This window comes from Mustela nivalis (assembly GCF_964662115.1).
Source record: "Mustela nivalis genome assembly, chromosome: 5".
NCBI classification, from domain to species: domain Eukaryota; kingdom Metazoa; phylum Chordata; class Mammalia; order Carnivora; family Mustelidae; genus Mustela; species Mustela nivalis.
This window is the reverse complement of record NC_139024.1, coordinates 101668063-101693618: the sequence shown is the minus strand read 5'-3', so window position 1 is coordinate 101693618 and position 25556 is coordinate 101668063. Positions and strand designations below refer to the sequence as shown.

Here is a 25556-nt window from a genome sequence, read left to right as displayed (position 1 = left end):
TAGAGAGTCTTATGTCACATGTCTGACACTTGACGATTTTAAAAGTGCTTTTGCACTTACTGTAGTGTTCTCACTTTAAAGTCGGAGACTGTACGCCTTTCCTATATCTCAGGGTCAATGTGAGAAAAAGATGATGGAGTGTAAGGAGTGGGGCTTTATAATATCCATTGTATATAAATGACTTTTATATAAGAACTATAGATCTGCTATTCTTAGTTACTGGATATGGTAGGCTGAGTTTTTATTCTTGAAGTGCCCGTAAAGGTACACGGTTTGTTGGGAACAGTGCTATTTTAAAATATGGATTTTTGTCCCATGTAAATTCTTTAAAGTTGGAATTGAAGGGTCTAAGCAGAGTCAGACTTTGGACTCAGGCAAACTTGGATTTTAATTCTCCCTCTATCACAAGCTAGTTGTATTTTCTTTGGCAACTTACTGAATTTTTCTCATCTTCATTTTCTCTATTAAAGGGTCATGGCTGTGGCAAGTAAATAAAGTAGTGAGTGCAAAACATTTTACAAATTCTTTGGTATATGGTAAATGCTATATAAATGATAGTTTGCAAATGGTCAGATGCTCTTTTTTTTTAGATTTATTTATTTGAGAGAGAGAGAGATCATGAGCAGGGGGAAAGGCAGAGGGAGAGAGAGGATTTCAACCAGACTTTTGCTAAGCACAGAGCCCAACATGGGGCTTGATCTCACGACCCTGAGATCATGACCCAAGCTGAAACCAAGGGTCGAATCCTTAACCAACTGAGTCGCCAGGAGCTCCATGGTCAGATGTTCTTATAGCATTTACTGTGTTGTCTCATTTAGTCTCTGGACAACCTTATGAAGTAGGTATAGTTATTTTCTCCATTTTTTAGTCCAGAAATCTGCTGAGAGAGGGAGAGACTCTTCCTAAGGTCATACAACTAGCAAGTGGTGGATCTTGATCTGAATTCAGGCATTCTTAGCTCCAGAGGGTAGCCTCTTAACTGCTGTACTTAACTTCTGCTTCCCTATGGAACAGACTATTATTATTAGCAGGTTGACCCAATATTACCATTCCAAGAATGCATGGGGCAAAGGCTATCTTTATAGAAAACCCCAATGCTGCTGCTGTTCATTTTGACTGTCTCCTTAAAAGGAGAGTTAAAATCAATTAAGAGTGCATTGATTATATTCACAAAACTGGATGCTGCTGGGTTTCAGTCTCTGATGGAGGCTCAGACTGTGCCCTCAATGACCCTAGTCATTGTAAAGGAGACAAAAAAATTTTGAGAGAGATTCATGTACGTGTGTGGTCTATAAATGGAATGACTTTTAGGGATCTAATTGTTAACCCTTTCATTTCAAGAAGGTGTCACAGATGATGCATGCTTGTTACTTCATGAACCAATGTGTACAGCATACCAAGCTGCGAGAAAACCATTGATCCTAGGAGCTTGGTGGGACATGGACTCAAACTCAGATTATAAACCAGTGGTCAGGACAGAAAGAGAGATACGGTTTTGCTTTGGGATAACAAAAGTAGGCCAGTTGTTCAGGAGAAGTAAAGATTTCCAGCTCTAACTCAAGTAAGTTTTTTCCAGGAGTGTACAGTTTTTAGTACTTATCCCCATCTAAGAGTTAATGAAAAATGGTCCAGATTCACAACATTGAAAGGGGAAAAAAAACTCATCAAGGACAAAAGGTCAGTACATATGAAAGAAAGAAATAGGGAGGGAAGATGTGGGCAAAAGATGAAACTGTCAAGTCAGATGGTCAACAACGCATTGATTTATCTATTAATAATTATAGCTAACATGTATAAAGCCACAGACTTATAAGGTAGGCACCATTAACCCCATTTTACTGATGAAGAGAGGCCAGAGAGGGTAAGTAACTTGGCCATGTCACACAGTTAGTAAGGAGGCAGGATGCTGACTTCAGTCAGTACTCTTAAACATCTATGTACGCGTCTGAGTACCAAATGGTTCTTGGATCCTTAAAACTCACCACTTTAGTATATGACATTCCAAAGTTAAGGGAATTGTGTCCATTTTGTTCAAATTCAGAAGATACCAGTACTGTGTGGAATGAATAATGGGTAAAGAGCAGGAGGGAGGGGACAAAGTAAGCTGGAGGCACTGAGAGCTAACCCGCTGTGGCCGCCTCCCAGGAGCGCCGCGGCAGATGCTCGGGCTGGCTCTGGGGGGCGGAAGGGAGGGACTGAGGGCTGGTCCGCCGGGCGCGCAGGCGCAGTGGCTTCCAGGCTGTCAGGCCCTGACGCGCGGGGCCACCTGCAGAGGCGCGCCGCCCCGCCCCCGAGATGTGCCCCGGGAAGGGTCACTGGTCCCTCCCCGCCCCGTGCGGCACTGAGTGACCTGAGTCCCTCCGTGCCATAAGCAGGGTCGAAGAGTATTTTCCACTCCTGCCCCTGTCATCCCTTCCCGGGGGAGACCTCCGACTGCTCAACCCATTTGGTTGGGGGGGGGGCGGGGGGACGCGGTGGGGGGGCTGCCGCGCTCGTCGGTGACCGCGATCTGCGGCTTTGTTTCCCAGGCACCTGTTGTGGGTCCCAAATAGAAACCTCACCCTTGGGGATCCGGGCAGGCCGGCCAGTGTCCGGGGGTGGGCGTGCTTGGCCGTGAGATCGACCCGGGTGGGCGGGCCGGAGAGGGGGCCCCGGGGCGCCCGGCCCTGCCTGGGGAGGGAGGGGCCGAGCCGCGGCAGGGTCGGAGCCCAGCCAGCCCGGGCGCTGACCGCCGCGCTTGCCCCCTCCCTTCCGCCCTCCGCCCTCCCGCCTCCCTCTCTCCGGGGGCGCGGGCGAGTGTCTGCGGCGCGGCGGCCAGGAAATGCCGCAGATGCGCCGCGCAGCATCCCGGGCGGAGGCAGCGCGCCCGTCCTTCGGCACCGCCGCCGCGGCCTCAGCCGGGCCCTCAGCAGGCGCCCAGCGCAGGGCCAGGGCGACGGCCGTGCTGCCCGCAGAGGGTCCCGGCGCCCGCCACCCTTCGCCCGTCACCACTGGGCTCCAGGCTCCTCCGCGTGGCGTGGCGCTGCTTGTCGCCGCCCCCGGGCTCGCCGAGATTTGCTGCTGCTGAAACCTGAGAGGGACTCTGGCTCCCCGGAGCGGCGGCCCCGCACCCGCAGCCCGCCAGGGGGCCTGGGCGTTTCCTCTGCCGGCTCCGGCGCCCACCGCCCCCTCGCGCCCCTGGCTCTGCGTCTCCGGCTTCAGCGCTCTCCCCCAGCCCGCCGCTCCTTCCGCTTTTCCAGTTCTCAAGGCTGCGTCTTGCTGACTACGATAGTCTCTGGGGTTAGGAGGGGGAAAGGGGAATTGGCCAGTCATCGCTTAGATAAACTTCAGTATGGCGGGGTATCTCTCGCCAGCTGCTTACCTGTACGTGGAGGAGCAGGAGTACCTCCAGGCCTACGAGGATGTTCTGGAGAGGTACAAAGGTATGTGGTGCCCCGGGCTCCGGCGGCGGGGCTTAGCACGCACCAGCCCGGTAACCGTTATCTTTGCTTAACCAGAGCCACTACTGCTTGGGCACAGGTAAACAGGTGTCTGGGCCAGTCTTGGGAATGGACCAGGGTTTTTTGGATAGGATTTAGTGACCACAACTCAGAGAGAGTGGTGGGGGTGGGCGATGGTCCGGAGACGCCCTTGGAGTGGGGGGAAGGGGTTTGGGTTTCAAGCACATTGCATTTTCTCTCCCTTGTAGAAGCTCTTAAGTACTATGAATAATCATAATTCTTCCTAGGAGGGTGGCTGCCGGTTAATTCTCCACTGGATTACTAAGGCATTGCTGCTCTTGCTTTGCATGGGGTGTTGGTTAACCCTACAAAAAAAGGTTCTTGGGTTCTTAAATTTAAAAAAAAAAAAAAAAAAAAAAAAAAAAAGGTTCTTCGGTGTCACCACTGAGAGCATCCCCAAATCATTTTTCTTAGAATGATTTTATTTGAAAAAAGTTTGTGGTTTGTGAGTATATGCCTATTCTTATGCATCATAAAAATTACTTGATTGTGTGATGGATGAAAGCCTTAAGTCAGTGAGTCTGTTGTAAATTTAAATGTAAAGCAGTATATTTTGAAATGCTTTTCTGCCTATTTATGTTTGGGAAATTCTGTGCCAACCTGATAAATTTTTTATATTTTAGTATTGTTTACTTTGACTTTATAGTTAAATATAGTGTTAGACAAAGTGCATCGTCTCATCTTAAAGAGCCTTTTTGTCTCTGGAAATCATTTTTCAGTATGTACAGACAAGAGACACAGTAAGGAGACCAAAACACTCCCCACCCAGGGTTACTGACAGACCCTTGATATATTAATAGTGAAGAGTGGCCGGATTCATAGCTTGGATTCAGAGGATTTTGTATCTTTCGAACACTTGCTTTGGTCTTAAGAAACTATATCTGCAAATTGAATGGAGGGTTATATGGTTAAAAATGGCATGCATTGCTACTTTTCTATTAGCAGAAAGTAGAAATATAAAATCCTGAATTGAACAACTAAATTCCAAATTTCCAAAATGCTCACAGTCTACCCAGAAATGTATTTTATCTCTTTCTAGAACATGTTTTGTTATTGACATTCTTTTAATCCATGTTGAATTTGTAAACAGCGCAATCAGAATTCCTTTGTGCCAAGACTCTATTGTGTATAACATTGCCACTGAGCAAGTGCATTGATATTTTAGGCTAAAGCACATCGGTCGCATTTATGTTGCGTGTGTAATACATTCATATTTATTTCTGTCTTTACATTTTAAAATAAGGTTTTCAATCAGTTTTCTCCAGAACGTGAAAAATGAAAAATATTGCAATGCAGATTAACAAACCTTATTGAAGACTACACACCTGTGCTGTTTAAAATCCAGAAGCAAAAACGTCTGGAAGTTTTTTCATACTTTAGAAAAAAATTACTGCTGTGTGAATTTTTGTCTCATCAAGTTTTACCTCAGTGATGTATGGGTGATTTCAGGTGACTTTGAAAACGATAATTGTTGCTTTGACTTGTCTTGCAGAAGCAAGCATTCTTTAAAAGCTTGTTTCTCTTTGCCTTTGGAAATAAAAGAAAAAGATCCAAAGGCCATTGCATTTCTCACTACACTTCATTTTAATTATAGCATATACTCTTTCAAACCTACAGTCCCAAATTTCACTGAAAAAGTGAGCAATGTTACCTTCATTTTCTTTGTGGTCTTAAAATGCTTAGGTCATCAGTTTGTGCTTGGCTTTATAGATGTCGTATGTTTCATTTAGTTTTGGAAAGGAAAGTAAGAGTATTGGCCAGTGTATTATACGTAAAGCTGGGGACCTGGAAAACTCATTGTTTCCCAGTTTTTTTTTTTTTTTTTTTGTTTCCCAGTTTGTTTTGAAGCCAGTTATGATTTCCCATCAGTATCCAATACGATGACTTCACTATAGTGCTTATTAACCGTGATGACTTGCTATGGGGGCTGATCTAATCAGGAAAGAATTGTAGGCTTTGAATAGGGAGTGTCAGTTCACTAAACTTTCAAAGTACAGTCGCTCATTTTCTGAAATCATGCATTGTTCAAACATTTCACATTCCCATTTGAACTTAAGAGAGGTTATTTGGATTTTTATTTCTGACAAAGTTCCTTGGTTACAGAATGAGTTTGCATTCAGCTAGAGTATTATCAGGTTGCCAAGTTATCATATGCCCCAGCTGTTGAATAGTGTAAGTGGTGGAGTCAGCTGGAACAAATTCAAAATTTGTCTGTTGTCAGAAACGTAGAATTATAATAATCTATACTGTCAGCAGTTATGAGTATTGGATTTAGAAGCTGAGAGTTTTGTTAGGCTTAGTCCTCAGATGGCCTGTGCGAGGACTTACAACCCAGTTGTAGAAAACTGAGTAGTACCAAGTTAGTGAGCCCCAGTTGTTTATGATGTGGTCTGTTCTTATGTCTTGCTTTGGTCCTTTACTTCTGAGTGAAAACAGACATTCGATGAATTAGAACAACACAGAAAGAGCTGTTTGTTGCAGAGAAGAGTGCCGTGCTCTGATTCATATTGTAGTTCTCTTGCTTATAAGATATACTCATAGCCGGAATATTCAGGATGTCTGATTAAAAAAACATCACATTACTTCAGCTAATAGCGCAGTCAGGGTGAATAAAGGCACTTATTTACAAATAAGACACATTTACTTATTGTTTATGCTAGAAACTGCCCATGTCAGTGGCTTTCATATATATATATATTAGATTATCCAGTGTATTTACTATGTAATATGAAACATGTTTAGCTTAGCACAGAGGACAGAATGATTCCTCTTGTTTTTTTGGGGGGACAGTATAAGGAAACTCACCTGTATACTGTTATCTTGATTAATTATACATTTTTATATTATTAATATTAGCTCTCACCTGAATCTGAAATTCTGCTACTTAATTCTGTCATTGGAAGATTTAATTTTCTCAACACTTTTTGAAAAGGTTGTTAAGTGTGAAAATGACATCATTAATGTGAACCCAATAAATTTTATTTTATACATTTTAGCCTAATTTAGAAAGAAGGCAAATTATTTCAGCCCAAAAAACTGGATCTTTTCCTATTGATCTGGAAATCAAGCAGTTGTCCTCAGACAGCTGTAAAAAATGTTTCACTATCATTCTCTGTGAAAGGTGAGTGGCAGATTTTTTACTTATCTAGAACATCACTGAAAAATCCCCTTTGATTATTTTGAAAGAAAGGCAAAAATTATTTTTTTTATTTTTATTTTTTTTGCTTGTTTGTTTGTTTTCCATGGAAACTTTGAGTAATTGCTTTAACCTCTTCTCTCAGGGCTATGTAATTCTGCCTATGTGCTTGGTGACTGAAGGGACTGAGAACCACTACACCTGTAGTTTTCATCTTCACTTCAGTTTTATGGCCTGCATAGATGTGTGGTTGGAAAAAATCCTGTCATTTTGTTGTGTGAGCCGACTCTGGTGCCATTTGGATTGAAAGTTGGATTGTAAAGTTTTCTGGAACTTCCCCCTGCTTCATACTGTGTAGTCTTGGAAGGTCTTGCTCAGTGGTTTTCACTTGGCTTCCAGGATTTTACAAAAACTTTATTTCAGATTTCATCTGCTCATGCTCTGCTCATGGCTTAATGTACTTGTCAGTTGTGTAATAAGTGAACTTTAACTGTGCGGCATCATGATAGCACTGTAGTGCTGCAAGTTATAACAGCATTCGTTTGGGCTTTTTCTTTTAACAAATGAAGTGGGCTTAGTCTGGAAATCAATGTTAGCTAAGGTTGTATTTGGTTGTTTGTAACAGAAAATAGATGAGAGTGTTTCTTTGTCTCAGGTACTGAGAAGATGTGGTAGGCAGGTAGGCAGACCAGGATTGCAGGGTACTTTTATTTGTGGGACCCGAACTTCTGTATTGCTGTTTAGCCGATTCTCAGTGGCCGCTCAGCCACTGAGATGTCTTTCTCTCATCACAAGATGGCTGTTCCTATTCAGCCATTGTGTCTTACTTCCAGATGGAAGAAGGAGAATTGCAGGGGTGCCTGGGTGGCTCCGTTGGTTAAGTATCCAACTCTTGATTTCAGCTCAGATCATGATCTCAGGGATGTGGGATGGAGTCCTGCCTGGTGCTCTGTGCTGAGAGTGGAATCTGCCTGTTTTTCTCCCTCTGCTCCCCTCCCCCCATAAATAAATAAATAAATAGATCAATAAAATCTTTATTATTATTAAGTTTTAATATTTAATTTATTTATTTGACAGAGGAAGACACAGTGAGAGAGGGAACACAAGCAGGAGGAGTGGAAGAAGGAGAAGCAGGCTTTCTGCAGAGTGGGGAGGACTATGCGGGGTTCCAGCCCGGGACCCTGGGATCATGACCTGAGCTGAAGGCAGATGCTTAATGACTGAGCCACCCAGGAGCCCCAGTAAATAAAATATTTAAAAAAAAAAAAAAAAGAGAGAGAGAGAGAAGAAGGAGAATTGCAAGGACAAAGGACAGAAGGTGAAAACTAGTTGAGTTAGCCTCCTTTTAAAGAGGTTTTTTAGAAGCCCACCCAGCAACTCTCGCTAATATCTCATTGGCCAGAACTGTTAAAGGGGCCACTGCTGTCTACATAGCAACTATGAACATTTGAACAGGGTTGAAGTTCTCTTGGTTAAAGAGTCAGGCAAAATGGTTATTTGCAACCAGCAGTGTCTAGCACACAGAGGTAAAGTATCTGCCCTGGAAGTAGAAGGTTTAAGTTTGGACACAGATTAACATCCCTAACACAGTATATTTGACTTTGCTAAAGTGTAAGAGAATATCTGAAAGATCCATGGAAATCTGTGAGGATTTTCAATATGACACGGTTGGATGTTTTATAATGTTACACCATGGGTTTAAAAGTAATTTCTTCCCAAATAATTAGGATTTAAATTGGCTGAAGAATTTACTTGTTGCTTCATACTGTAAGGAACATATATCCATCTAGGAATGTAAGCAGTTATTAGATATTGTTAGCGAATTTAACTTTGAACCCAAAGAGCAGACTGATGCTTCTTTAGTTTCTTTTGTTCTGACTTAGACTTTTGTAGTTATCTCAACATTTATTTGCTCAGAGACTTTAAAAAAGCTTTATGCTTTTGAAAATTTTTTATTTGAGCAATTTGGAGGCTCTTATTATCTGGCTCAGGAACGATTGTAGGCAATAAAATAAATGACATGGAAGGAGAGGCAATGGGAACAATTTATTGTTCTATGGTTATTCTGTAGTCAGGCAAAGAAACGTCTGTGTTTTTGTGTTTGGGTCATGTGAGCCCAGGAGCCTGGCTCTTTGGGGAGCTGGACTGTTTGCCCAAAGTGTCTTCATGAAATTGGAGCCTGTAAAAACATCCGAAGCTATAGAGGTGACAAAAAGAGGCTGTCATATGTTCCTTTCTGTTTTAGTTCCACAACTAAGAATAAAAATGTATAAGATATCTGGCTGTCTATGTCTGATGAAAAAATTAAGTAAGAAGATTCGTAGTTTAGAATGTTTAGTCTTTCTTATTCATTACAAAGAAAGTCGGGTGGTTCTATTACATGGGACTTTTCTGTCTATAATGGCTTTTGAAAAAGAAAGACTTTGGTGTCCATTTCTCAGCTCTTACTAAGTTAGGGGTCAAGGCTACGTGTTTCCAAAGAGTAATTTTAGGCAGATATCTGCTGAAGTATATCATTATTTCTGTTAGAGATCAAATAAGGATTTTATTTATTTTTTGGTTTATTTCCTTAATGCAATTTTATTTCCTGTTATTTTTCAACCTATTCTTTTTTTTTTTTTTTTTAAAGATTTTATTTATTTATTTGACAGAGAGAAATCACAAGTAGATGGAGAGGCAGGCAGAGAGAGAGAGAGAAGGAAGCAGGCTCCCTGCTGAGCAGAGTGCCCGATGCAGGCCTCGATCCCAGGACCCTGAGATCATGACCTGAGCCGAAGGCAGCGGCTTAACCCACTGAGCCACCCAGGCGCCCATTTTTCAACCTATTCTTAATCACTTTCGGAAGAGGAAGCAAATAATTCTGCTTGGTTTGGGTGTTGTGTAAAGTTATGTACTTGGGGTCAAATGGGATTTTACCCTGTGAGAAGGTGAAGGTCCCAGGGAGGAAAGCTTGAGAGAAGAGACTAGTGTGACTGTACCATTTCATTAGCATAGACAGAGAATCCAGTTTGAATGTTTGGCTAAAGTTGCATAGTAAGTTTTAGAGATGGCAGTGCATAGAGGTTGTAGGAAGATGGAAATGGGTAAATACGGAGGATAATGTTGGACCAGATGGAAAAGAGCCTTGAATGCCACACTGAGGATCAAGTTTTGGCTTTATTCTATAGGTAGGGAAGGGACCCCTGATGATCTTCAGTGGGGTGTTACCAATGAAAATAGTGTTTAGAGAGATAACTCTGGTAAAGGTATGGAGTATTGAGTGGAAAGGAAGATTCAGGAAGCAGGGAAACAGGTTAAGAGGCCATTGTAAAATTATGGTGCTTGGAGTAGAAGGCTGATTCAGGAGAAATGGTAGAAATTGACAGGATGGCTAATTGGTTGGTTTTGAGTGTGGGACAGGAAGGGGTGCAGTGGCTTCCATTGTTGAAGTTATATTGAAGAAGTTTGAAGTATTTTCTTTTTAATTTGTGTAAAAAAGATTTGTAGTGTGTTTATTAGAAAATGCTTTTGAAATAAATTTTTAATATTAACTATTATTAGGCCTTCTTTGGTAATGAAATGGAATGAATGCTGTTTTCTTGACACTGGAAATACAGCAAGTAGTATGACCTAGAAAACTAGAATGTTCTAGTTAATGTAGGGCTCCTTAAATAATAGCTTATCAACCTTACTGGGAATCCTCTGAACAGGATTTGTAGTATCTTAGAGCAGAGATTTTGTTTTCTTTAAGCAAATAAAATTACTAGTTTAAGATCTTTTGTAGAAGGAACTGTAAATGATTAAAAAACAAATCTTTCAGTGTATTTCAGTAATTTTTTTCATTTGCCACTTTTTTCCATTACATAAACTTGAGATTTGTAGAGTCAGTTTTGTTTGGTATATAAGGAGTTCAGTGGTTATATGATCATGTAAGTTCTAAGCCATCTTTGTTTATGGGTTCAGCTTTTATACACCTACTTATATACTGGACAGTGCTGGGTATTGTGAATGAATTATGTATGTATCATTTCTAACCCTCATAACTCTTTATCTTGGCTACAACTACTACCATTTTACTAATATGAAAATTGAATCTTAGAGAAATTAATTTTCCTGAGATCATATAGCTATCAGTGGTGTCTGTGGCATTTGAACAGAAAGTGTATATTTGACATAAACTATAGATAATTTTTTGACATAAACTATATATTTTGAATTTTGTTACACTGACTGGTAAATGTTGCAGAAATTGCTTTTATGAATATTTTTTATTAGGATTATGATTTTTGATTAATACAACGACTGCTTGAGATGTGTTAAATGGATTCATGAAATTAAAATTAATAGTTTAAAAGTGTATAGGGATTTATTTCAATTCAAGTGTTAAATAGAGTTTGGAGCTTGAACTTTTATATCTTAGCTGGAGTATAAATTCTAATTATTAGATATCCATGAAAGGAAAATAAAATTTTAGTGTGAACATTTTCAGTGTATATTTTGGTCGAGGAGTTTTTGAAAAGAATTAAGTTTTTTAAATGTCACCAGTGAATGTGGCCACTTTGATACATGCCTGAAATGTTTCCTGGAAAGAATCGTCAAAGGGAATTGACAAAGTCCTGATTTTTCTCTAGTGGGTGAAAATATTTCTCAGTGAATCCTGGTATTAAAGTCATTATACAAAGATACTATTGTCCCAGTGAATTAAAACATGCCCTTATTTTCAGTGTCAGAGTTCCCCATCTGGCCATGCCAGTGTAACAATTTGTATTCTTTTTTTTTTTTTTAATATTTTATTTATTTATTTGACAGAGAGAAATTACAAGTACACTGAGAGGCAGGCAGAGAGAGAGAGAGAAGGAAGCAGGCTCCCCGCTGAGCACAGAGCCCGATGCGGGACTCGATCCCAGGACCCTGAGATCATGACCTGAGCCGAAGGCAGCGGCTTAACCCACTGAGCCACCCAAGCGCCCCAACAATTTGTATTCTTAATTCTTGGTATGAAATACTATTACTTGGCGCCCTCTTTTACTACCTTTATTAAGCCAGTGAGGTATGATGCATCAGGTCGACCTCTGGGTGCATGATGGTAGGATAGAGTACTGCATAGGAAGTATTTTGAGCAATAGAGATTACATGGACCATCAGTGAATGAGGTAGACCCAAGAACTCAAATCCTCTGGCTCCTCTTAGGCCAGTAGTCTTTTTTATTTTTACTTTTTTGAGTGAATAGACTATGAGAGTAGTTTTAGTTTCATAGAAAAATTGGGCAGAAAGTACAGAGTTCCCATATACTCTCTCCCCTCCCTTCACAGTTTCCCCTTTTGATCTTGCATTGGTGTGGTATGTTTATCATAATTGATAAACCAATATTGATATTTTATTACTAACTCATATCCATAGTTTACATTAGGGTTCACTGTGTTGTACAATTCTATGGGATTTGACAAACACATATATCATGGGTTTACCATTACAGTATCATACAGAATTGTATCTCTGCCCCCAAATCCTCTGCGTTCTACCTATTCATCTCCTACCGTCCCTAAACCTCTGGCAACGACTGTTCTTTTTACTGTCTCCATAGTTTTGCCTTTTCCAGAATATTATATAGTTGGAATCATATTGTTTGCAGCCTTTTCACACTGGATTCTTTCACTTGATAATAGGCACTTAAGGTTCCCCTGGATCCCTTCATGGTCTCATACTCATAGCTCATTTCTTTTATTGCTGAATAATATTCCATTGTTTGGATGTACCACATTCTGTTTATCCACTCATCTATTGAAGGACATCTTGCTTGCATTCAGTTTTTTCAGTTATGAATATAACTGCTATAAACAGTTGTGTGCAAGGTTTTGTATGGACATACGTTTCCAGCTCATTTGGGTAAATATCTAGGAGTACAACTGTTGGATCATCTGGTAAGGCTTTGTTTATCTTGTAATAAACTGCTAAACTGTCTTCCAAAGTGGCTGTACCATTTTGCATTCCCACCAGCGATGAGTGAGAGCGGTGCATGAGAATGATGCATCCTCATGAGTGGGTATTGGCAGTGTTTTGGATTTTAATCATTTTAATAGGTGTGTAGTGTAACAACATGACGTGGAACATCTTTTTATATGCTTATTTGCCATCGTATCTCTGTTTTGGTGGGGTGTCTATGCAGATCTTTTGGCCACATTTTCAAAATTAATTAATTAATTTGAGACAGACTGAGAGAATGCTATCAGGGTGGGGCAGATGGAGAGGGAGAGGGGGAGAATCTCAAGCAGACTGTCCACTGAGCACAGAACCCAACACGGGGCTTGATCCCACAACGCTGAGGTCATGACCTGAGCGGAAACAAGAGCTGGACACTTAACCAGAGGAGCCACCCAGGTGCCCATTGCGTACTTTTTAATTGGATTGTTTATTTTCTTATTGTTGAGTTTTAAGAATTCTTTTTATGTTTCAGGTAATAGTCTTTTATCAGATATGTGTTTTGCAAATGGTTAATTTTTTATACTGGTACCTCCTTTAGACACTTTTAAACCATTGCATATTATGTTGTTTAAATAAGGCCCTGATTATTATTATTATTATTTTTAGAGATTTTATCTATTTATTTGACAGAGAGATCACAAGTAGGCAGAGAGGCAGTCAGAGAGAGGGGGAAGCAGGCTTTCCACTGAGCAGAGAGCCTGATGTGGGGCTCGATCCCAGGACCCTGAGACCATGACCCGAGCTAAAGGCAGAGGCTTAACCCACTGAGCCACCCAGGCGCCCCAAGGCCCTGATTATTTTCTTTCATCTGGTCATACTGTTTTTAAGTACTGCTTTGTTTTGGGTACATGCATTGACTCTTGTAGCTGCTTTGTGGGATTGCACGCGGTAGCTCAGGGTTTAGCTCTCTGACAGTTTGCTTAGTCTCTGCATGTGCTGCCGCTGCGATTCAGGGATCCAGCTCATTGGCAGCTATGATGCCTTTAGCACTTGAGTCTAAAATTATTCGAACTGTTCTATTTTAAGGATAAACTGAAATTAGTAGTCCATGTCCTGAAAAACATGTGAAAGTTAAACTCTTAGGATATTGGATTACTTACTTAAAATGTAATCAGAAGTAGGGTTAGATAGCTAGTTGTTGGTTTTAATCTTTTTTTAAGTGAGTTTTTGTTATGGCAATTTGATTATGGTCTAGGTATGATGGTATATGTATATAATATCTAAGAACATAAAGTTTTACTTTTGTCTCTTAGACTGAAGGCAGTGCTTTTACCAAAGTGATCATGTTTGAGTTTTTTAAAATCACATGAGTTAAGAGGGAGAACAAGATTACCTGATTTTTTCCTTCAGCTCATTTCAGAAGAGCCACACATTGAACATTTATGAATGCTGGAACACTACTGACTACCTTTGTTAGGGGAAAGAAGGTGAATGATGAAAGTATTTGGTGGTTCCTTCTGTGATCTACATATCAGAAACTAGAGAATATTGAAAACAGTAGGAAAAAAACTGAGTGAAGTTTGTTCAGAGTTTGATTTTGTGTACAGTGTGGATTTTATAATCCCCATTAAGTGAGGACTTATGGTTATGAAGGTATTTGCAATGTGACTTTATCTTTAAGGCAATCTCAGAAGCAATAACTTTTAGCTGCTATATATAATTTGTAGTCTATATTTTTTCTTTGAAAAATTTTGGAGGGAGTGAAGGAAGTATTGAAGAATTTTAAGTTACAGAAAGCAAAATGCAAGGATAGTGTGCTTTCCTTGTGGAAAAACAGATGTTCTTAACTTAGTCTCCATCATTTTCCATTTAGAACACTATGTAGAAATTTAAATTTGGCCTCAGTAGAATTAAAATAATAAATAGAATGAAATACTTTTGTTATTAACATTTCTTTGAAAACATTCAAGCTGCATTGTTTCCAGCTTCATATTTCTAATCAGGAATTAATTGATTCCATGCTTGAAGTGAACAAATCACCATTAACATACAGTCTCCCCCATCTTCATCACATTTTGTAATCAGTGTATACTTTTAAGAACTGGGAAGGCACGAAGCGTTTGGGGCCAGGAGAAATTGGAAATGACCAAATTGGAATATGTGGTTGAATTCTAAATATTTAATTATGCTTAAAGATTTTATTTATTTATTTGAGAGAGAGAGAGAGCATGAGCCAGGGGTGGGAGTTTGGGAGGGGTGTGGGGGTTGGGGAGGAGGTGGGGTGGTGAGAGCAAAGGGAGAACCAGGCTTCCTGCTGAGCAGGGAGGCAGACTTGGGGCTCAAACCCAGGATCCTGAGACCTTGACCTGATCTAAAGGCAGCCGCTTCACTGAGCCACCCAGGAGCCCCTAATTCTAAATATCTATTGATCATATGATTAAAAAATGTGCAGAGGAACTAGGACCTGCAGAAGGAAGAGGAACATAGAGCTATAAGACTATAGCCTCCCAAAGAGCACAGTTTGATGAAGAGGGTGGACCAGCTCTACTCATTATAAGTAGTGCCACAAAAGAGGAGGATATGAGCATCCAAGGGTTTTATTAGCAGGGTGTGCGCTATTTGAAGGAAAGCAGAATTTCAATAGGGGTGTTTGTAAGTGGGGTGGATGGTGTCAGCAGAGGGTTTTCTTTGCGTTACCATTTCATCTGGGCAATATGACCACATGTTTCATTCACTCTACATTGTAGGGAAAGTATTATCATATTGATTTAATCAGTACTTTAATGTTAACCAAGCAAATTTCATTTTTAGGATGGCCACTGAATATATTCTGGGATTGATAGATGTTCATATTTTGGTTTACCTTTTATTTAATGTAAGTTTGGGCTATCCGTAATCCATAAACTTTTTGTTTAACATGGTTTTGTGCTGTGCAGAAACCATAAACTTTAGTGAGAAATTCTATTGCTGGCTGTTGAGAATTTAGTTACTTGAGAGAAAACTTCCATTATCCTTTATTTCCATTGTTAATAGAAGCAGATTTTAAAATTAGAATTTAACATTTCTTTTTTTTTTTTTTAAAGATTTTATTTATTTATTTGACAGACCAAGATCAGAGGCAGAGGCAGGCAGAGAGAGGAAGGGAAGCAGGCTCGCTGCTGAGCAGAGAGCCTGATGCGGGGCTTGATCCCAGGACCCCGGGATCATGACCTGAGCTGAAGGCAGAGGCTTTAACCCATTGAGCCACCCAGGCACCCCCAGAGTTTAACATTTCAACAGAAGAACTATCCTATTGACTAAAGGTGTAATTTCTGTAGTACTCAGTGGAAAAGGAAGAACTGTGTAAGTACTTGGGGGAATGTGAATGAAAAATTTGATACAAACTCACTAACATTTTTGGAAAATAAACAAATGTGCAAAATATGAATAAAAAATAATAGGTAGCTCTGTTATCCAAATATTTAATCTTCAGACATAGTTCCTTATCTTTTTCCATTTCTCTTTTTTCCTTAATACAGAACATTTAAAAATTTGGATCACTGTAAAGTTCTGTATCCTGCTTATTCATTTAATATAACATGGCATGTTCTAATGCCATTAAATATTACTTCAAAACATTTTTAAATGATTGATACATGTATTCCATTATGTAGTGGAATAAACAATGTCATGAAACCTTTTAATCAGTTTTGTATCTGGCTGGGTGTTGGTGAATATTATTACGTTGATATCTTTTGATGTTATAAACTTAAGAAATAAAAGTTTTCAAGATAAGAAAGAAATCCTGGACTATTTAAGTCACTTATCAATTAACTGTTTCTAAGGTACTGCCTGATTAATGATTGAGTGGATTCTTGAGGTATCTATCTATCTATCTGGCCCTATATATCTATATCTATTTATGTATCTATCTTTGACTTAAAAATTCCAGTCACTCTGAATTTTAGAAATTCAACAATAGTAAAGGAAGCAAAGACTAATAATCAGGAATCTGGTTTCCATTCTTGACTCTTTTGCTAACTAACTAGACTTGGATGGATTTATAAATTAACATGAATAGTCACCAAGATTTCTTTCCATCCTATAATACTGGCTTTAATGAATTAATTCATCATTTATTCATTTAGAAAGCATTTATTGAGTGCTTTTGTGTGCCAGCAAGCATGTTAGATCCTTAAGGTAATAGACACATTAATAAACAGTAGTCTTGAAGATTAGCACAAGTAATGAAATACAAATGCAATCAACTTCAACCTGTATCGATAGCCCTGAGGAGCTTTTGAGCACTGTCTTTGATGTTTTTGTTGAGTTGGAACGTATCACTTTGTATTGATATGATCTGTTTATCCTTGATATCACTTTCTGACATATTTTCCATTTACTGTTTATGGCATTGGTTTCTTTTTTAATTTTTGAAATTATCACCACAATCACAGTTTTAATTTTTTTTTCAAAAACCATTATTGATTCCTTTGAAACCTTTTTTTGTTTGTTTGTTTGGTTGTTTTTTAAGTAGGCTCCCAGCTCAACATGGGGCTTGAACTCACAACTCTGAGTTGTGCTCTACCGACTGAACTAGTCAGGCACCCCTGCAAACCTTTTTTAAATGCCTTCAGGGCTTCTGATATAGGTTGAAATTGATTGCATTTGTATTTGATTACTTGTATTAATCTACATGATTACGTTTATTTATGGTACAGAATTAAGCAGTACTTTGGAGGATTAGGTTTATCTGTAATGTTTGAAGTAGAATGTTTGGAAGAAATTCATATTTTTACAAGTTTTTTTTCATTCTCATCATATGCATTAATGATATGTAAACTTGGTGTCTTTAGATGTGTACAAATGAGCTCTTTTTGGGCGTTTTTAAATTGTTACCTGTTGTGTCACTATGTATTGTTCTTGCATGGCTAGGTCGTGTTTCTTTTATTTTTAGTTAAATGATAATCACATATTATTTTTTAAAAGATTTTATTAGAGAGAGGGAGAGGGAGCTTGAGCAGGGGGAGGGCAGAGGGAGAGTGAGAAGCAAACTCCCTGTTGAGCAGGGAGCCTGAGGTGGGGCTTGATGCTAGGACTCTGGGATCGTGACCTGAGCCTAAGGCAGATGCTCAACTGTTTGAGCCACCTAGGTGCCCCCCCCACCTCGCCCCAATATCTGATTTTGAGGAAAGGCCTAAATGTTGTGTCCTTTGAGCCTCCTTCTTCCATCTCTGGTTAAATGGAAAATTTCTTTCACGGTACTTTTAATGCTTCACTTTAGTAATGAATGTGAACAAACAGGTCCTCGTTGACCATTTTTGGGATCTAAGGTGGAGCTGCAGCCTTAGGACTAAGGATTGTGGTGTTCAGTTTTGAAGCATCTTCATTCTGGGCCATTGCTTAAGTTGCCTAGATTTGTTTTTTCCCTTCCCTTGTTCTTCCCTGCCTCCCAAGGTAACAGAGATATTGGATAGTTCTGCATCTAACTTGAATTCTACTTTCTTACGTACCCACCTTTGAGAATCGGAATGGAAAAGGTAGACACACTAAGTGGCTGATTTTCTGTCCTCTCATTTTCTCTTCGAGAAAACTTATGTCCAGAGAAGTAGGACCAGCACATGGAGAAGCAAGAATGAAGCTGAGGTCTCCTGCTTTCCTGTTCTCCATGTTCCTTGGTCTCCTTTTTTATTTTCTGGTACGTAGAAGGGATGCTTTCAGTGGCTGAACCTAAGTTACATAATGAAAAAGCCTTGGCTTGCAAGAGCATTAGTAAGGAAAATAATACAGAAGGAATGAGTGGAGGAAGTGAAGCAATAGCTGAAACCATAATGGCATTCTAAACAAGCAGAAAGAATGCTGAATTTCAGTGTTAGATTTGATTTTTTTTTAAGTTCTTATATATTTAAGTAATCTCTACACCCAACATGGGGCTTGAACTCACAACCCTGAGATTAAGAGTCGCATGCTTTTCTGACTGAGCCAGCCAGGCACCCCTTATGGTTATATATTTGAGGGACCAGTGTTATGTCAGTGAAGGTAAATTGTGTGCAGTGGGCTCATCAGTGTTCTGAGGCTTTAAGAAATAGATTTGGGTTAAAGTAAATTGGAATTATAATATGCAATTACAATATTCCTTCATCTTGAAAGGTCCAGTGCCAATTTTGCTGCAGCTTTTTTATCAGCATGTGGATATTTGGCTGTTTCCTGGTGGATTGGGGCCACAGAGCACCCCCATTATTTACCCCTTCCCCATAACCTGCATTCTGAGGATTGGCTGGAATCTGGATCCTTCCCTTCTGCTGTGGACCAGGATTGAAAAGAGGAGAATATGATGCTATGCGACCTCAATTCTAATACATTTAGAGAGTAGGTAGGAGTGGCAGTGGAAGGGATGGAAAGTTTGCTCACACCTCAAATGGGCATATGGTATTTGTGCAAGGTACACATACCATATGTGTGAGAGAAGGAAAATAATAGAAAAAAAAGGAGAGGAAGCTTATCACTTGGTATTTCTGGGGAGCTGGGAGATAGAGGTTTTTAGATGAATGGTGGCCCGACTCTCTCTATTCCTCATCCTTTGGGTTTCCTTCCATATATTTTACCTCTCTCCAGCTCCTTCCCTGCTCATATATGTTCCTTCTGGGTGTTCCAGTGGCCTCAGTTCCCTCTATGATAACAGCAGCTAAGTATGTAATTGGGAAGGATGTGATTTGGAAAGTGTATTTCCAATAGGAATGCTCCTGTTGTATGTATTTATTAAACTTAAAAAAATAGATCTAATGTTAGATATTTTAATTATTCTAGATTAACTACAAAATGTCAGTGTATATTGTCTATCAATATTTTTTTTTACCATTTTTTAAATTAAAAAATATAGCTTTGTATTAGTCCAGATTATATAATGTTTATTTAAACAACATTTGTAAGAAAAAATGAGTTATAAGCTGGTTGTTTGGAACTTTTAAGTAGATTTCTGTAGCATTGCTCATTGGTTAATTGAAGACAACTGACAAATTTTTGACAGTGGGCGGCAAGTCTGTGGAGAAATTTCAAAGATTTTAGCAAAAAGCTAGAAATAGTGTGTATTTTTTAAAGTCAGTAATCACTTGTACTCTTATCTTCCAAGAGCATTTAGTCTAACCAGTACTGGCAGGAATATAGGGAAACACTACTCTTGTGCATTGCTTGTGACATGTGATTTGTTACCCTCTTTGGGGAAGGGAAGTTGCTGCTGAAGGCACATTTACTTTCTGACCCACAAAAATTTTAGAATCTTTGCAACAATTAGAATTCAATATATTTTTGTGACATTGTTTATAATAGCAAAATATTGGACAACCTGAATGACTCTCAGTAGGGGGTTGTTGAATAAAGTTTGATACTTCCATGTTAAATAAAGAATATGAGTGAGATCTCTAAGTATTTACCTATAATATTTTTCTGATATATTTTTAAGGAAAATGAAAAGACAGAAGACTAAGATGTATGACATTTTTAAATTAAAAACCCTGTATTGGGGCGTCTGGGTGGCTTAGTGGGTTAAGTCTCTGCCTTTGGCTCAGGTCATGATTTCAGGGTCCTGGGATCGAGCCCCACATCCAGCTCTCTGCTCAGCGGGGAGCCTGCTTCCACCTCTCTCTCTCTGCCTGCCTCTTTGCCTATTTGTGATCTCTGACTGTTAGATAAATAAATAAAATGTTAAAAAGCACACAAAAAAGCCCCTGTATTAAAACATAGAAATATGAAAGATAGAAACCAAACTGTTAATAATGGTCAGCTCTAGGGGGTGAGATTTTGTTTTTCAGTCTCTATAATTAACAGTTTAAAAAAGTATCTATTAATTCTGTATCTGTTAATTCTGTTAATTATCTGTTAATTATGTTAATTAAATCTGTTATCTATTCTGTATCTATTAATTTTGTTAGTACTATAACGTATCTATTAGTTCTGTAGTAAATATAAATACCACTGCAAATAAAGTGGGAAGTTTAAAAGAAGAGAATTCTTAAATATTTGCATGTATATGATGAAGCTGCTGGTTTTTGAGAAAAGCTTCCTCCATATGATTCTGACAGGTATACTGTATAAGCAACATTGTGGTTATTAAGTGACATTGCCTTAAGAGACCATCTGCCACTTTCATAAAGGATTCACAGACCTTCAGTTTGTGTGGTTGCTTATGGCTGAGGTGGTTCATTATGACCTCAGCTATCATTTTCAGCATCTGATTTGATTGTACACTTGCAGGCTGTCTTCTTGGGCAAAATCCACTGGGGCGAGAAGGCACTGACATGAATAAGGCAGAGAAATGTAATAATGGTCTCTAAGAAGTGCTGTCCTTAGCCAGAGTTCCTGTTTGTTTTGTTTCTTATATGACTTAATATTTTCATTCATTTTAATGAATTATATACAAACTGGGTACTCATGACATATACAAATGCCAATGTGCCCTATATCTCTTTGCTTGTTTCATATAGTCTTATTTCTCTAACAAGTAGGAATAAAGAAATTATGGTAGAGCCCTATTACAGTACAATTTCTTTTTCTTTGTATTCAATTCTAAACTAACCCCATACTTACAGTATACTTACTTTAGTACCTAATAGTATAAGATGATATGGAAATACACTGGGGAGATAAAGGAAAACACACTGCATATTTGTTTATAAGATCATCAAATAAGGGAACATTGAATACTTCTGAGGCTTGCAAAACTAAGTTAGGAAACTGTAGGAAACCTTTTTTATTTTTTAAAGATTTTATTTATTTATTTGACAGAGAGAGATCACAAGTAGACACAGAGGCAGGCAGAGAGAGAGCCCGCTGAGCAGAGAGCCCAATGCGGGACTCGATCCCAGGACCCTGAGACCACGACGCGAGCTGAAGGCAATGGCTTAACCCACTGAGCCACCCAGGCGCCCTGTAGGAAACATTTTTAAGTGTTTTAAATCTTTCCATGTTTATTATGTTTGGCATACTGTAGACACTAATTTGTTTAAAGATTTATTTATTTATTAGAGGGAGAGGGGAGAGATGGAGAGCATGTGAGGAGGGTAAGGAGCAGAGGGAGAGGGAGAGAATCTCAAGCAGACTCACCTCTGAACATGGAGCCTGACATGGGGCTTGATCTTACGACCCTGAGATCACAATGTGAGCCAAAACCCAGAGTCAGACACTTGACTGACTGAGCCACCCAGATGCCCCTAATTATTTTGTTTTATAAGTGGTTGGATGAATTAATTTCTACTGAGGATTTTGAGCTTTAGGTTTTTCTGAATTCAGTTTCTTAACCTAACTAGAGTTACTATCTTCAGATTCGTTAACCTTTTCTTTCAGGTGTCCAATCTGTTGAGAATCCAGCCCAGTGTATTTTTCATCCCTAGAAGTTTACTTTGGGTCTTTTAAATTTCTTGTGTCTTCCAGGTCTTTCCTTAATATGGTTTCCTCTATCTTTTTGAACATACTGGGTATGTTAGTAATAGCTGTTTTAATATCTTTGCCTACTACTTCTATTATTTGTTATTCTGGGTCTGTTCTTTTGATTACTTTTACTCCTATTATTGGTTTTATTTTCCAGCTTCATTACATGTCTGGTGACAAGTAAATAAATTGTTAATTTTATTTAGTTGGGTTCTGAAAATTTTTTAATGGGTTGTTTTAAGTTTTTCTGAGTTGATATAGTTAAGTACTTAAAATGGATTGATCATGTCAAGGGTTGTTTTTTAGGTTTTGGTAGACAGAACCAGAGCAGAATTTAGTGTAGGGCTGATTTTCCCCACTATGGAAGCAGCAGCCTTTTGTGTTCTGCCTGTAGCATTCTGGTGGTTCTTTACCTGACTTCTGTTAGTTTCCTTATGTATGATGTACACAGTACTTAGATAAAGATGCAGTCTCTTGCATATATTTAGAGTGTGTTCTGTGAATTTTTTTCTGGTTCTCTGCCCTTCAAATTCTAGTTGTCTTAACCTTCTCAGATTAACTCTGTCTCTTCAACTGAAGGAGACTGGTGGCCTTCTCCCCTCCCTTTTCCCATTCTTGGCTGCACCCAGCTCTCCTACACACACACACACACACACACACACACACACACACACACACTCACACTGTAGCCTAGAAACTCACCACAGGCAGTGTGCTGAGGTGATAGTAGGGCTCACCTCATTTATTTCCCTTTTTTCAGAGGTCATTCTTACCTGTTCTGCCCATTGTCTCATGTCTAAAAACTGGTTTCATAAATTTTATCTTTCTTTCTAAAGACAAAAGTTGTTTTGTAAAGTGGAGGAATAAATCCAGCCCCTGTTAATTTATCATGTCCAGAGGTAGAAGGCCATTCTTTTCTCTTTAATTTAAAAAAATTACAATAAGATGGGCTATAGAAATGTTGTAGACTTAAATTCTCAACATCCCTAATACAGTTTATCCACAAGTTTTATTAAGTTCTTTCTGTTTGTTGGAAGTTCTGGACTGAGTTTGGTGAAGGGTATAGAAGGGAAAAAAGCATTGTCCCTGTTCATGCATTTGTCTTTGTACTGGTATAACCCTAAAAATGTAAAAGTTGTTGTGTAACTGGAGCATTAAGACATATATAAGATTTCTATATCTTCACATCAAATGTAAATGTTTCTATTTATGTGATATTTAAATTTGAGTCAGCTTAATAAAACTATGTTGCCATAGTAGGCTAGGCATAGAGGAAAGATTCTTTTTATAGTGACAGCACATTTATTCAGAATAATAGAGCAGAATCATAGAACTGAGATTGTGTAATTTAGCTCCTACATTTTATGTCTGAGAATTAAGTTCAGAAATACTAAGCTCATAGAGCTAGTTAGCACCAGAGTTGGAGCTGGAGCCCATATTCTGATTTCTAGTTTAATGTTTTTTCCACTTAATCATGCTGCCCTTGTGCTAGGGTAAGGACAAAAGCCCTTGTGCTACTTAAGCACCCAGATAGATGTGTGTGCTGTACTTCCCCCTTCCTCCTGGTCCTGACCAAGTAGAGTAAGTCTCAAGGGTCAGCCAACCTGTTTCCTTGGCAAGCTTCTGTGCAGTGTAAACATTACCACATTTTTAACATAAATCGAAACAATTTAATTGGTCCCTTTGAACACATTCTATTGCATTAGGTCCTGATGCATGACATGCAATGAGCTGTTGGAAGGCGGTTGTGTGCTTGACTGTTATTTTGGAAGTTAATATTTGTGTTTCAGTTTGACTGTGGGCCTGTTTGATATTGACTTGAGTTGCTAAGTAATGTCAGAAGGTCAAAACAATTTTAAGAGATGTGTGGACTGTATCTGATGACAGTTTGGCACTTAGCTTTTATCTCCTTAAGGTGGCCTTCATAGTTAACCATGGTAGATTAGCCTTGTTATTTTTAAAGAATACCGAATCTCTCTGGCTTTGGCAGCACAAAAAAGGCAAGGTTCCTGTCTGGTGCAGTTGCAGACAAAGTTATGTGGTCCTTTAGGGACACAGTGTTGAAAAGGAACCGGAGCTTGAGTCAAGTTTGCATACATAGTAACAATAGGGATAAGAAGTAGATAAGAGATAACTAATATATTGATTTGCCAACATTTCCTTTTTTTCCTTTTAACAAGAAATTAAAGGTGACTTACTGTAATAATTGCTCAAATAACAGGCAGGGGTGCATTGACAAATATTTGACCCAGTGCGGGGGTTGGGGGGTAAGTCTTGATTTATAGCATTTTCTCTTTTCTGTGGTGTAAATACTTTCACCGTGGTCAATTTCAGGCTACCAACTTGACATCACTGACTGCAGATTGAGAAGTAGCACACTCTTATATTGCATACAATATATTTATTTGCATCTATTGCATACAATGATGCAATAGATGCAAATAAATGAATGATTATAGATAACAGTAAAATGTAGTAAAACAATTAGTGATGAGTTTTGGATATTTATTATTTTTTAATGTAGTTTATGTAATTATAGTTTTATCTAATTTATCTAATTTAATTTTTAATGATGTCTCTTTAAAAATTGGCAAACACAATCCTGAATCAACAGTTAAATCTCACTGAAGCTTTTATTAGCCAGCACTAACATACCACTGAAAATAGGTAACACTTATTGAGCACGTAGTATCTGCTAGATATGATTACATCATCCTTGAAGTAACCATATGAATCAAGTGCTTAAATTATCTCTGTTTTGCAGTGAATAAAGTTGAGGCCAATAGAGGTTAAGTAATATGCCCGAATGGAAGTTGGCAAATGTGGCAGAGCTGGGATTCAGAACCAGGCCACCTGTCTCAAAAAGCCTGTGCTCTTAAAATGTCTTTTGAGGTGAAAGATATTCTTGAATGCGAGGCAGTAGTAGATATGAAAAATTTTAAGTAAATTACTCATGCTTCAGAATTATCTTATGACTTGTTTAAGTAATTGTTTAGACTTTATTTGAATTTTTCTTTATGACAAACTGTTAATATTCTTAGTGTATGAAATGTTTATATAAATTGACAAGAAAAGAGATACTCCCTTCAGCAGAAAAACAGACCAGAGACTTAGATAGGCAGTTCAAAAAGACTAAAAATGGCTTGGAATGCCTGGGTGGCTCAGTGGGTTAAGCCTCTGCCTTCGGCTCAGGTCATGATCTCAGGGTCCTGGGATCGAGCCCCACATGGGGCTCTCTACTCAGCAGGGAGCCTGCTTCCCCCTCTCTCTCTCTCTGCCTGCCTCTCTGCCTGCTTGTGAGCTCTCTCTCTCTGTCAAATAAATAAATAAAATCATTAGGAAAAAAAAGACTAGCAATGGCTTGTAAACCTTGAAGGCAAGGACAGAATCCATTTTGTTCCTTGCAATATTAATCCAGCCCTTGCATAGTGCCTGACTCACAGCACAACCTGGAGGCTCCATAAATACTATTGGCGTACCTGTTAATTTATACATGTCTTAATGAAGCATATATAAAAATTTCTTGACCTTTTGCTTATATAAAGCTATTTCCTAATGTTGCATTAAGGAGTTGACATATTTTATTTTTATTTATATTTATTTTTAAAAGATTTGTT

General features: G+C 38.9%; 1 protein-coding gene across 14 annotated transcripts in view; it reads left to right on the top strand.

Annotated features, from left to right (window-relative positions):
- Nucleotides 1-25556, top strand: part of DST (dystonin) — a 469472-nt gene that overhangs the window by 115301 nt on the left and 328615 nt on the right. For 3 of the 14 annotated variants that reach the window (XM_082731251.1, XM_082731250.1, XM_082731249.1), the window contains exon 1: nucleotides 2645-3422. The exons of 8 other annotated variants lie outside the window; for them this stretch is intronic. In XM_082731251.1, coding sequence (XP_082587377.1) covers nucleotides 3332-3422 — 91 coding nt within the window. In that variant the 5' untranslated portion in view covers nucleotides 2645-3331. Of the gene's footprint in view, nucleotides 1-2644; nucleotides 3423-25556 lie in introns of those variants that run through there. 3 more of the 14 variants (XM_082731246.1, XM_082731260.1, XM_082731259.1) reach the window with 2 other exon arrangements.